Below are 14,142 nucleotides of genomic sequence, written 5' to 3' on the forward strand. Positions count from 1 at the left end.
AATGTTCACCTTCCTTGACCAAGGTTTAATTGGATGAATGGGAGAGCAATGTATTGGGGGACTTGAGGAGTTTTATTGACTTTGACCGTTTCATAAATTTATGCATTGAGTAATTTTTAAGGTATGGAGAAAAGTGCGATTTCTCCAGAAAATGGTAAATTGTTACCATTCTCACCTGGCCTTAAATTGACCCTTGACCTTTGACTCTCTGACCTTAAAATTCATAAGAGAATCACTGTCATGAAGAACATGCATAAATATGTACTAAGTTTCAAGACAACTTGAGCCACTTCCGAGATATGGAGGAAGAAGTAAAGCTCAGCAATTTCACTTGATCTTTGGTCTCTTGACCTTTGACCTTTTTGGCAAAAAAAAACAAAAAACAAAAAACAAAACCTTGCCAGAGAATTTCTATTGGGTAATACACGTAGGCCTACAACAAGTTTAAAAAAATCCTGCAAGCATTGCATAAAAATTAGGGAAATAGTAAAATTGTGAAGAATTGACCTTGACCTTTGACCCCATGACCCCAAATTCCCTAGATAATCACTGCCAGTCAGTACATGCATGTATACTATGTTCCATGAAGATACCTTGAACCATTTCCAAGATATGGAGAAAAAGTGAAATTGTAACATTTTTCATTTGACCTTTGACTTTTGACGTCATGATCCCAAACTCTCACCAGAGAATCTTAATTGGACAGTACATGTATACACTAAGTTTCAAGAAAATGTCTTCAGAGGCATTGCATAGATATGGGTGAAATAGCAAAATGTTGAGCATTTGACCGTGACCTTTGACCTTGAGCATGTGTACACTCTCATACACATACATGACAAGTTTATAGGATACCACATACAGTTTTTTAGTTACGCTGTCCACAAAATTGATTACGGACGGACGGAAGGACGGACGGACGGGAGAACGGAAGGACGGACAACCAGAAAACATAACGCCTCCGGCACCACTTCGTGGCGGAGGTATAATTACAGGAAAACCACGCATAGGACGACCCCACAGCAAGTCTAAGAGAGCCTCAGTGAAGTGAAGTATTAATGATAAGCATCTCAGAGCTCTGTCGATGTGGTAGAGGCGCAGAAAACGATCTCACGTTATAATACCACAGATACCAGCTTGAAACACTGTTACAATGTTGTGACAGTACCTTATGTGGATTTTTTTTTTTGTTTTGTTATGGCTGAAAGATATACGTTGTTGACCAGTCTTGAGGATACTTCTGTATTTTATGTTTCTGCAGTTTAATATTGATGTACTTATTAGGTTATTTTTCCTTTAAAAGTATAATTCTTTATGATTGCAAAGACTTTGTATTTGACTCAAGCACAATGATTTATCGGTTTTGGAGTACCAAGACTACGAACAACGAGCAAACATAGTGGTACCATGTATACCGTGGTACCGTAAGTATATCGAAAAAAGTATCATACGCGTGCACACACACACACACACACACACACACACACACACAAACACACACACAGGTACGCACCCATACACAAGATCAAAGCGGTTTATTGCGTTTGCCTTTGACTAAATTCATTTTTGGCAGGATGTAAAGCCGGTACATGTTGTGCAGTTGAGTCCTATCAGCTTTCATTCATTGTGATACTGAAGTGATGTCATTGTTGTTTGTTTAATATGATTATACATCCAGCTAAAGTTGTGGTGGTCAGATATCGAGCATGGGTAAATGAAGGTAATTATATGGAGAAGAAATAAACACTGACAACTCGAATCACTGCACATTCGAAGCACGAGTTTCTGTTATCACAATAGCAAAGAAAATGGATTACTTACTCTTTTTTATGATAAACTCGAATCACTGCACATTCGAAGCAAAAGTTTCTGTTATTACAATAACAGAGATAATGGATTTCTTACTCTGTTACATCGCCCTATAGGAGACACACAGAAACAGGGCTTACAGAGCAACGCTCGGGAGTGGTACTGGAATTCCAATATGGTCGCATTGTGCCAATGAGGGCGTATTTGCAATCATGCAAAGCATTCAACATGTTTAGTATATTCATATACATTGTGCATGGCCAATCATTTGATTTTTCAAGCTTTTGAATTATGATTTTCATCATACAATAAATGATAGTTGCGTACAATAAAATCATAATGATAATGCAAAGAGGGAGACATAATGCTTTTGATTGTTGGAAATTGAGCATAATCATATCAACGAAAAGGTGCACATTCATCGCAATTTCATTGTCTGATTTAAAAAAAAACTAGAAATGTCGCTATGGCGACTGATGCCTCCGCCATAATGCATGATTCTCCCAATAGGTATATAGCACAATGTCTTCACAATGTGTGATGACAGTTTCACATAACTGGCAAAATATCGGACAGGTTTGTCAGAAATATCTTGAATGCTCACTTTCCATGAACTGGGTTTGCTATAATTGTCTATTAAGGAGTGCAGGTACACATATTTGGGGAATTGAAAATTTTTACTTGACTTCTGACCGACCTTATTATAAGTTTATGCATTGAGTATAATTTTCAAGGTATGAAGAAAGAGTGTAATTACAGTACATATATATATTTTTTTTTTCATTCAAACCCGACCTTTGACCCTTAACCTTTGACTTTTGACCTTCTGGCTAGAAATTTCCAAGGGAATCTCCAATACATGTACATATATTAAATTTTAAAACTAATAATGGAATCATTGCATATACTAGTATATGAGGGAAATAGTAACATTTTTAGGAGTTGATCTTGACCTTTGACCCCTGACTATTGACCCATGACCCCTGAATTCCCTAGATAATCCCTGCCAGTCAGTACATGCATATGTACCAAGTTCCATGAAGATACATTGAACCATTTGCAAGAAAAGTGATATTGCAACATTTTCACCTAACCTTTGACCTTTTGACTTTTGACCTTATGACATGAAACTCTCTCTGGAGAATCTTTACGCAGTAGTACATGTCTACACTAAGTTTCAAGAAAATAACTACTGGCATTGCATAGATATGGGGGAAATAGCAACATTTTTAGCATTTGACCTTGACCTTTTGACCTTTGACCTCTTGCCAATGTCACAAAAATCTACTCAACTAATTGTCCCATCATACATCATCCTTGGACCGAGTTTGGTGAAAGCTGCTTCATCCAGTTTTGAGTTATCACGTAAACAGATAAATTTTAGGATTTGACCTTGATCTTTGACCTTTGACCTCTGTCCGATTTCACTGAAAAACTAATCAAGTAATTGTCCCATCATACATCATCCTCCAACAAAGTTTGGTGAAATTTTCTCCATCCAGTCTTGAGTTATCGCGTAAACGGATACAATTTCATGATTTGACCTTGACCTTTGACCTTTGACCTTTAGCCGATTTCACCCAAAATCTAATCAAATCATTGCCCCATCATACTTCATACTTGGACCAAGTTTGGTAAAATTCCAGTAAACATTACTCAAGTTATCGCGTAAACGAAAGCGGACGGACGTACGTACGGACGTACGGACGGACGGACGGACGGACAACCCGAAAACATAATGCCTCCGGCACCACTTCGTGGCGGAGGCATAAAAATGGCATGACTTGGTGCATGCCACACAGTTGCTTCGAATCAAAATAGGACCTAAAGTGGTATAAAATGCATAATTACTAATATTGTTTTTAGAATGAAACTAGGGGACATGGAAAGTAAAATATCGGGCAATCTGTTTTCAAAGCCGCTACATAATAACTTCATATCAAAGATCAAGATAATAACGTCAGAATAAGAAAATCCATGCCCTCGAAAATATCGATAATGCTGTCAAAGGAAAGATCAGATTTTCCAGAAAATGTATTAAAGTGATAGACTCCGTCAGACAGTTACTACACTTTAGCAATAGCTGAAAGTAACCAAGAGGTGAATGAAGTTCTTGGTAAAAGCATTCACGAAATTCATCTTGGTCGCATCGACTGTAATATGTTAGCTCAGATATTTTATGATTTCCTATACATAACTATCTTAGGCACAGCAGCCGGTTCTTGTTAGCAACTAGTTCAGGTATAAAACAATGCAAATGATATCTTATAATTTCGAGGTACATTGATTCATCTCACACACTTAATAAGCAGCACTGCTTTTGATTGACGATGATGCGTTGTTCAAAATCGAACTGAGATAAAAACATAATTACGTAACACAATAGAAAGTCATTTCATTCAGTCCATCGGAGCACACCAGTTACTCGCGTCATCATAGGCAATAGGTCTGGACAATGAATAAGATGATCACAATTCATCCACGTATTTGGCAAATAATTTTCCTCTAATGTAAAAACAATTTTCCCTCATGGTATATTGACTTTAAAAAAAAAAATGTCATTTTTGTCCTTTAATTCGTTTGCGACGAAGTCTCGTCATTTCCCGCGAGAGATTCGTAGGTGGCGTAGAATCCCGTCCGCGTTACTAGGCCGTCGCTCCGAAACGTTATGGTGACGTCATTGTAGTCCGATTCCCAGGTTAAAGGCTCAGACTGGGTGCCGCAAAGCCGGTCCGACATACGGTGGCTAATGTTGTCGGCAATCTAAAATACGTAATTCAAAACAATAAAATTGAATTTCACAGCACATCTTACGTTTGAGAAAGATCAGCTTGAAATGTATTCACAAGTCCGCACAAAATCAGAGAGAATTTTGACAACTTTGCCAATATGGGAGAGAAAAAGGAACTCCAATCTTTTAAAGTGTGTGTCGATTTGAGACGCAATGATAATTTTTGGTATTTAGAAACTTTTCACGATTTTGTAACTGAACAAACGATTGAATATAAACACGAATTGAATGACATGAAAGTAAAGCTTTACTCTCCCTTACGAAGAAACGAACAATGAAAAGTAAAGAAATAGAAAAATGAACAGATTAAATGTGTATAGAGATCCATAAATACATGAATATACAGATTGATATGTAGCATAGATAATGAAATAGATTAACCAATTAATCAATGAACTGATTCGTTCATTCATTAATATACAAATAGTGAATGGTCACGAGTGCAATGGTACGAGATTTCGCACGAGGTGAAAGATAGAGGCGCTCTATTCAACGAGGCGAAGCCGATTTGAATAGTGCGCCTCATCTTTCACCGAGTGCGAAATCTCGTTCCATTGCACGAGTAAAGACCATACACTATTTGATTTATACAACGTCCAAGTAGATCTTTTTGGTCTAAGTAGGCCTAGAAGTCTATATATGTATGAAAAATATAGCTATACTTACATGTGGATCCACTGCGATTCTCTTTCTGGCTTGTGCAATCAGTGTAGATACAGGTCACAGCTATACTAGCGCTCATACACGTACACTAGCACTACGTAGGCCTATGTGCGCGCATGCATGTACCGCACACGTACCTGCGCTAGCTGCATGCGATCCTCAATATGCAACACACAGTACACGCAGTACCGAGCAATTTCTCGAACCGTGGAATAGAACGAAAAAATCGAACCAAGTTGCACGCAAAAATAGAACCAAAATTGCACGGCGCGTTGAATGGAGTACTTATTTGATATTACGTCACCAACAATCCTCCAATCAAATTACAAGGATCTACTTGGATGTTGTATAATAAGAAATAAATCACGATGAGCTGATGCAGCACCAAACTACAGAAATATTTCTGAAACTCGGAGAGTTCAATAGGGTTCCAGTCACCCACCTGTACGAAGTCCCACGTGCAATCTTGGTGCTCTTCGACGTCGAAGAAATGAAACGTGACGCGAACGCGGGCGTCTTCGTCTTCGAGCCGGATGTCGATGCGGCAGTGCTCGTCGTTGTCGTACTTGTAAGGAAAGTTGGGTGACGTCAACGAACCCTTCGGGTCACGGTAGGTCTGGTCCTCACACAGTGGGGCTTGGACTGACGTGAGAAATGAGACGGTATGTGTCTCACTTATTATAATGATAGTAAGATGTACAAGTACTGATGATAACATTTTGATAACGGTAACACCAGATACGCCTTAAAAGTACCAAAATAAAGTAGTCACGATAATTATCAAACAATCATGATATTAATCGAAATCATAATTACAATCATAGTCATTGAAAGTACATAGGATGTTATTGATCACAATAATGACAATAGTTATCACAATCAAATGGACACAATATGTAGTGATGTATACTAAGATTTCTTTCTACAAATACATTTACAACAGCATACTTTAAAAAATGAAACTGGTGCAGAGTTTAAGTAACCTAGTATTAATGATATAATCTTGAAAAAGATGCTATAGTTGTTAAGTGATTGATTGAAATTCGAATGGAAAGAGTTGTTCCGATGAAACACTATCGCCCAGAATAGTTTTCTTCTTTGCGTTCATTAATTTTAATGGTCAAGCATTGCTTTTAAAGCAAACAAACAAACAAACTGGCAAGCAAAGCAGCAAAACACTTCTAGTTTTACTTATGATATACCTTGCTTGGGCGAGCCTGGTCTTTTGTGCGGAATCGCAACGTACTCGGCAGTGAACCCGCGAAACCTGGCGCTGGTGTCGCTGTGAAACTCTACTAAGACGTCATTGGTTTCGGACATGACGCTGAAGGGAGCGAGTGGACCGCAATATCGACGAGACAACGACGGGCCGAGGAGCTCATCGTAAACCTCAGCAGAATTAAAACGGGAGAAGCCGCAGTGATTCATAAAATCTACATCTCGAGTTGAAATCTATCAGTCAAAGTCCCGTACTGATCTCGGCATGATAACGTATAATAAATTGTCTCTTTTGAATAGCTGCGTGTATGCAATAGCGAACAACAAGGGGGTGCACTTTCTGTGCCAGTGACATTGGACAGTGTGTACATTCCTATTGGGTTTTCTGTTAGAATCAGCACTGAAGGCACACAAAAGTTTAAATTGTAGCTTTTCAACTTCAAGGTGGAGCTTGTCCACCCTGTAAGAATAATATACTTCGTTTTATATAAATTCTATGATCTGTAACTGTCGCGTTGTAACAAACAAAATGAAATTTTAGTTCAATTTCCCAATAAGCAATCGCTTCGCTTCCTAAAAACCGAGAAGCGCTATTGATTTGTGGAGTCAAGGTCGAAGCCCTAGATGAAACAAAGCCAAACACTTCCGGTATCTGAAAATAACAGTTTCTGTACACGAAAATGAACGTGATTACGATTATTCTCCATTGGATCTCATGTCCCGTCCACCAGCTGTAAAGTTTGACTCTCTTCCTAGGAACAGAAGAAAGTTTGTTTTCTAAGCTGTATCAAATCACTTTGAGTGTGTATACTTATAATAATGACAATGGATGGTAACACTATACCTGCACAAACGCAAAACTTCGCCGTTTCTAGCAGGCCATGATCTCAAACAACTATACTTGAAAATGCAAACTTACGAGAGCTCAATGGACCTTCATTACCTCGACGAAGTCGTACTCGCAGGCGTGGTGGAACTCCAGCTGGAAATCCACGAAGGTGACGTTGATGACGAAGCCAGGCTCCACAGTGATGCTATATTTGCAGTCGCGATTGTTCGGGTATTCCCCGGGGTACTCCGGGGAGGTGAACGACCCCGACTGCTGCGTCAAACTCACATCGCATGCTGATGGGAAGGTGAGGGGGTAACAAATTGAAGGGATGGAGAGAGCGGGAAGGAAAGGAAAGGGAGGGGGAGATTGAAAGAAGGAGAAGGAGCGAGATGTGGCATAGTGAGCGTGGGTTTGGAGAGGGGAGATCACTAACGTTTACAAAAACAGACACAAACTTGGCAAAGCTCCTAAATTTAAATACAACAACAATCTATTCTAAAACTTAGCTAACTTAGTTAATTTTGGGCTAATAAAAGATAAAGTTTGGTAGCTCGACATCAATAAGTATATTCAGTGGCCCCGGGCCAACGGGCCACCGCTAATGTCGAACCCTGCCAACATCATGAGGTTGACACAAAGTGGGATGTACTTTCAACACGCTACACACTAACACACACATGCCACATATCCACACTTCAAAATGTTATGATGTAGATTGGTCTTTGGTAGATTGGTCTTTGGTAGATTGATCTTTGGTAAATTGGTCTTTGGTAGATTGGTCTTTGGTAGATTGGTCTTTGGTAGATTGGTCTTTGGTAGATTGGTCTTTGGTTAATTGGTCTTTGGTAGATAGGTCTTTGGCGGTACAACGATGAAACTCACGTATATATAGTCCTAGTAAGTTAATGAAACAAAACACAATATTATGATACAATTAGTAGTGATCTCACCGTAGGCAGTTTCCATCGACGCCGTTTTGTATTCTGCCTGGAATCCCTTGCCTGCTACGATGTGGTCGCTATGGAAACGAAGTGATGCGGTGTTACTTGGTGAGGTCCAGACGAACTCCGGCAGCGAGCCGCAGTAGCGAACGGGCGAGTCTTCTCCCATGGCCCGTATCTGCGGCAGGAGAGCAGTTAAGTCCCGTAGATGAACAGCTCTTAAATCTCTGAAGGTCCGTGGCGGTAGAACGTTGGGTTGTACGAGGCTAACGGTGCACCATGCATTCTTTCTTTGGTAAGTATGTGGGGATTGGGTAGACCCTTTTCAGGGCTATATACGTGGTGCAAAAATTAACCCTGCTACCACCAAATAGCTCTTTACTTGATCACGACCACAAGTGTCAGCACTGCAAAAGACACCCATTGTCTTCTAACTCTGTAATTCTAGGGGGTTCTGAGGGTGTTAACTCGAATCGAGCAAGAACATTAGCATTTAGTTGGTTTGTTTTGGTCAACGTGATTCTTGATTCCCTCATTCCGAAAGAGCTATCACAAACTCAATAACCTACCGTGCCCCATCCGCACAAAGGAAATGAAAGAAAATCTCTGTTAAATCGCACCAATACACACAAAATCGAACATCCTTTTTGTCGATGTTAGGTAAACACTTCATGAATATTTTGCTTAAATAAGATTAGATGTATATGTGATGGAGAGAAAGCTATAGTGTTACAGAAAGATAGATATTCAGAAAGATACATAGGTACATGTTTATGCATTTAGATATAAGTACACTTATGGAGGTAAACATTACTTTTACCTCAACGTAATCATACTGGCAATTTTCCGACTCTTCGAGGTCAAAGGTCAGGAACATAATCTTTATCATATCCATCGGTGCTGCGAGGAAGGTAATCGTGCAGTCCAGGTCGTTTGCGTAGAAAACATCGGGACTGGCGTCCGAAAACTTGGGCGAGGAGAACAGCTGGGGGCTGGTGGTAAAACTCTGATCGCAGTCTGCATATCGTGTAAGAGATGATACGAGAGAAAGGTACCAGTACCAGTTAAGTGCCTCGAAGTACGAAGTTACGACTCTTACGAGAGCAATATTTACCGCTGTCGCATAGAAAAAAAAAAAAAAAAGAATGCGTTCAAAATCGATGTATAAGAAGTCTCCATAAAAACTTTTACAGGATACCACCGAACAGGCACAATCCGGAAGATTACAAACTAAATCAAAAAGCCTGGATCCAAACCTTTGGAGTTTTTTATTTCTATTTGAAGTCGATAACGACGTCGAAGACTTTTGCATGATTTTATCGCAGTCATGTAGCTGTAATATTGGCTAGAAAAATAACCCGACATCTTATGTTTTGGTAGAAAGATTGTGGTACGTTTTATAGGATTCCACTGAAAATAAGAAAATGTAGCTAAAAGTACTTTTCGTTTACATTCTGTGAAACCTTTTACAAACAGCAGTATATCAGCTTTTGATGACAGCATTTTTACATTATTAAATCAAGAATATTACCATTTAATTAGTTTATGATTATTAGCAGTGATCTTGTGGTGTCTATTTTCTTGATTTTCTCACACAAGTGTACAAACCTGACGTTAAAACTTGGGACCATTTGTACGTTGCACTGAATTCTCCTTTTTCGCTGCTATGGAATGCGATTTCCAGTTCGTTGCCTTGGGACGTGAAGCGATGTGAGCGAAGGAAGCTGCAAAATCTGTCTGTGCTCCCCACTGCAGTGTCAGTGATCTGGGTATGTTTGACAGGAAATGAAGTAACGGAGGTCATGACCTTAAAATTGAAATGAATCCAGACTCACTGGAGGAGAATGAATGAAACCCAAATATGTGAATTGAGGGAATGCAGCAATAATAGCAGAAACATCAGCGAAGTTTGAGGAAATCAGGCAATCCATTCAAAAGTTGTGAATTCTTCAAGTTCTGATGCAGCCATTGCTGGATGAGACGACTACAACAAAGTGTGACTTCACATGGACAACAACATTATAAACAAAATATAATTCACATATTATTGTTAAATGTTATTACTTTTCTCACATAGTGAAAACCACTCGACTTAATTCCTCTTAAAGAAAGCAGGAAGAATGTCACCCTGAACAATTATGTCAATGACAAAACGAGGGAATGGGTGCATTTCATTTTTCAAAGACAATTTTGTAGTATTCTTTTTATTTTCTCTATTATCGTTGTAAATACGTGACGTCATAAACTGTAGTATTTTTATTTTAGATGGGACACGAAGGAAGACAAGATACTCTCTCTTCCAGAAAATAGTCACGTGGTAGTGTCCACTTCTTCACCTTTGCAACATGTTATCAACATCAACAAATTGAGAGGTCAGATGATTTCATTAATGGAGTCACCTTGATTGTTCTTGGGATCAAACCGATTTTCCGTCAACCCTTACTTTAATCGTGTTTTCTTCATTACCTCTAAATAGTCTCTTTTGCAGTCGTTAGTTGTTGCCTCCATAAATAAGTCGAACGTCAACAGGATGCTCATCGATGGCGGGGCGTGGATGAGGTACTGGCAATGGTAGTCTCTTCCGTGATGCGTTTCCATGGCAACGTCATTAGGGGTGGACGAAATGGACCCCTCGTCGTGGATGAGGGTGACGTTGCATTCTGATCGATAGGTGAATTACGAGAAATTTTGTTATTTTCCGCATCATCCGTCTTCCGTACGTGGGTCATCTTATGTTTTTATTTTCTATAGTTGTTCTCAAAGAACCCGATATCTGCACATGCGAAGAATAGATAACGTCCATTTGTGACGGTCGCTATAAAAACAAAATATATAATGTGAGTCGGTCAGAGGTGTCATAACTTCCTTATTTTTCATCCGATTTAAGTCAAATTTTTACCGTCAGCTGACCGTTGAACTTGTAAGATTTTACTCTTTTTATCACACTAACTTATATTTGGACTGGATTTCCTCTTTAACTGTGGGATGGTGGAGGATCCCGCGTTCGAATCCTGTCCACAGCTGCTTTCGAACAATGTAAGAATAGGTTTATCGTAACGTAGAGATTCGACTAGTGGTAACAGTCCTGAAGCGGTTACTTACGTTAAAGAAAAAATGCCAAACCACTCTATGCACACAAATTTTTACACGCGACATAGGACATTGAAAATGTCAACAGTTCATAATAATGATATCGGATCATGGTGGGAGATGTCAGTGCAATAGGTTAATGAAAACACACACACACACACACACACACACACACAAGAAAAAAAGAGTGTCCTGGCGCTTTCTAGTTCCTTCAAAGTTAGATATAACACCTGTATTTGGTTCCGGTCTCTTCAGAAACACGTAAGTCGCTTGATATCCGGGACCGTTGGTATACGCGTCCGTCACGAACCGTAGGAGTATCTCATTAGAATCGGATGTGTAGGCGTATCGGTTAAGAGTGCCGCACGCGCGATCCGTCCGCATCGTTGCCAAATCAGATATCTTGACAAACCAAACGAAATCAGTCGGATATCTTTATCAAGTTACAGTCAAAGCACTGCACACTTACGAAATTCTTGTTTAAACAAAAATTACTCTCAATCAATTTCCCCTGCTTTTCTGTTACTAGCAATACTGAACACGTCAATGTCTTTTTCTTCATACATTAACTTGATTGAATAAAATAAGATTAAACATTTTTTGCTATACATGTTTTCTGGCATGTTAATGATTTTTTTATAGGGCTACTTTATTGTACATGACACTGTTTTCTATGTTCACGTTGATGGTTCTTTCATGATACTAGAGAGAGCCTTTTTTATACTTAACAATTTAGATAATGTTAAAATCACTTAATCTATCAATCATGATATCAATCTAAGCATCTATCAATAAATCAATCGTATTACTGGACTAATTTCGCTCCTTTTCTTTTATGGCAAAGCCCCATCGAAATATGCTGAATTCCGAAATTTAAAATACAATGTACCATTAAATTCCTATGAAAAATGACAAATCACATTTAAAGCAATGACTTTGTAGCAACGGAGTCCATAAGGCTGAATTGGCTGTGCTTTTGTGAGTCATAGTACGCTTGTGTGCAAATAAGAACGTGATTGGTTCCGCAGTACCTCGAGATAGTCTCTGTCACAGTCGCTACCTGCGAGACCCTCCAGATGGAAGACGGAGAAAACGATGCGAATGCGTTGATCCGGAGGAGCCTGCACCACCGTGTAGCAGTTGAGATTTGCAGGGTAATGCCTGGGGTGGTACACTGACTCGATCACCATACTATTCGCGGTCAAAACTTTCGAACACTTGTCGCCTATATAATAATGTTGAGAGTATAGATCAAAGGCCATCAGCATCTCACTTCGAGATACAGCCTCGTAGGATAGCGTTCTTGGAAAAACAATGTTAAGGGTTCTTGGGGGAAACGAAAAAATCCCTTTGGGAAATTAGAATAAAAAGAAAGTAAAGACGGGGATTGAATGTGCTGGTAGCATACAATATCAAATTCAAATACTCAACTATTAAAAGATTATTAGAGCATAATGCTGATGATCGATCACAGGATAATGAGAGACAACCGACAACAGCAATGAGGACGACAAATAATTACTATGCTGATACATCGATCAAAACGCAAATGAAATGCAACATTCTTCACTTTTTTTCAATATTAAAAGGTGAGAGCTATTGACAATATTAACATTATCTCTCCTTCCATTAGCTGTTTAAAGAAACTAAACACTCAAATAAAAAAAAAATAAAAAAAACGGACAACTTTGTACCAATGCCAAAGAAGCAATACACCTACAGGGGCACATGTTTACTGAATTTCTAGAGCACATGCGCGAAAGACTTATTGGTTTATGATTCATGAATCGGCTACTGCAACCCGCAACGTTAATACCGATACTTTACCACTTTCTGTGTGTTCGGGACGTTCAAAGGGTCTAAACCTGGCTTCTACCCTCAGCCGATGCATGGCGTCGTACCGATGGAATTTCATCAGGATTTCGTTCGCATCCGACGTCCACGAAAACTTGGGTTGACTTTCGCAGAAGCGTCTGGTCCGCAAAGACGTAGAATCGACAACCTGCCCATCGCATAACGAACACAGAGTGTGATCTGGGAGTAGGTGAACAAAGTACCTCCCAATCCCTCTGGTCTAAAATCTCAAGCTTTGTTATCTTTGCTCGTAAAGAAACTGATTCTAATGTTAACATCGACATTACATTGTGGAACTCTCTCACGTTAAAACCTCCTTATGTCTCATTATCCTACCGTGTTTACCTGCATGTCACACAAAACGATACATTATCTCTAATATTTTATCTGTGAAATAGACCTCTCACTTTTGACCTTCTTGATTGTCATGCCGTAAACTCAGCCCACATAACTGCATTTGAAACATCACACTTCTGAAATCATGTGTAATAAGTGTATTGAGCCGTGGTGTTGATTTACTTCAATAGATCGCAACTGATCTTGAGATATGACCTTTGTTAATTTACTGTTAACGGTCTACCTTTGAATGAATTTTCTGCTCGATATGGGTATCATTCCATACTTCATCCTGTTTACCTCCATACTAGCTTCATTCCCTGCACAGTCGTATCCGCTCGTTTCGAACACCGTAAATACTACAGTCAGTCGATGGGAAGGCTGGAGTCGGATCACGACTTGGCATTCGTCGCGGTTATCCATCATGTTCATCGCCGAACCGGAATCGGTTACCCCTTCCGAATCCCATGATAGATTGTCGACTTCCTCCGAATCGGCTTGCAGAACGATTAGCTGGTTAGAGTCACCTGATCCCGCAAACCGGAGCATCGAATTCTGAACAGAGCTTTCAATTACCCTCTGGCATCCTGTAAGAAGAAATAGTCATT

At 39.5% G+C, this 14,142-nt stretch overlaps 1 protein-coding gene across 1 annotated transcript in view; it reads right to left on the minus strand.

Moving 5' to 3' along the window:
• Positions 1-1,759: 1,759 nt before the first annotated feature.
• The window catches only part of LOC140235748 (cubilin-like), a 33,913-nt gene continuing 21,530 nt past the window's right edge, over positions 1,760-14,142 (minus strand). The window contains exons 21-32 of the mRNA XM_072315761.1: positions 13,835-14,121; positions 13,172-13,346; positions 12,376-12,569; positions 11,575-11,746; positions 10,721-10,914; positions 9,863-10,019; positions 9,075-9,271; positions 8,264-8,432; positions 7,425-7,606; positions 6,466-6,652; positions 5,706-5,905; positions 1,760-4,572 (exon numbers count right to left, since the gene is read on the minus strand). Coding sequence (XP_072171862.1) covers positions 4,381-4,572; positions 5,706-5,905; positions 6,466-6,652; positions 7,425-7,606; positions 8,264-8,432; positions 9,075-9,271; positions 9,863-10,019; positions 10,721-10,914; positions 11,575-11,746; positions 12,376-12,569; positions 13,172-13,346; positions 13,835-14,121 — 2,306 coding nt within the window. The 3' untranslated portion in view covers positions 1,760-4,380. The remainder of the gene's footprint in view (positions 4,573-5,705; positions 5,906-6,465; positions 6,653-7,424; positions 7,607-8,263; positions 8,433-9,074; positions 9,272-9,862; positions 10,020-10,720; positions 10,915-11,574; positions 11,747-12,375; positions 12,570-13,171; positions 13,347-13,834; positions 14,122-14,142) is intronic.

This window comes from Diadema setosum, chromosome 12, assembly GCF_964275005.1.
Source record: "Diadema setosum chromosome 12, eeDiaSeto1, whole genome shotgun sequence".
NCBI lineage: Eukaryota > Metazoa > Echinodermata > Echinoidea > Diadematoida > Diadematidae > Diadema > Diadema setosum.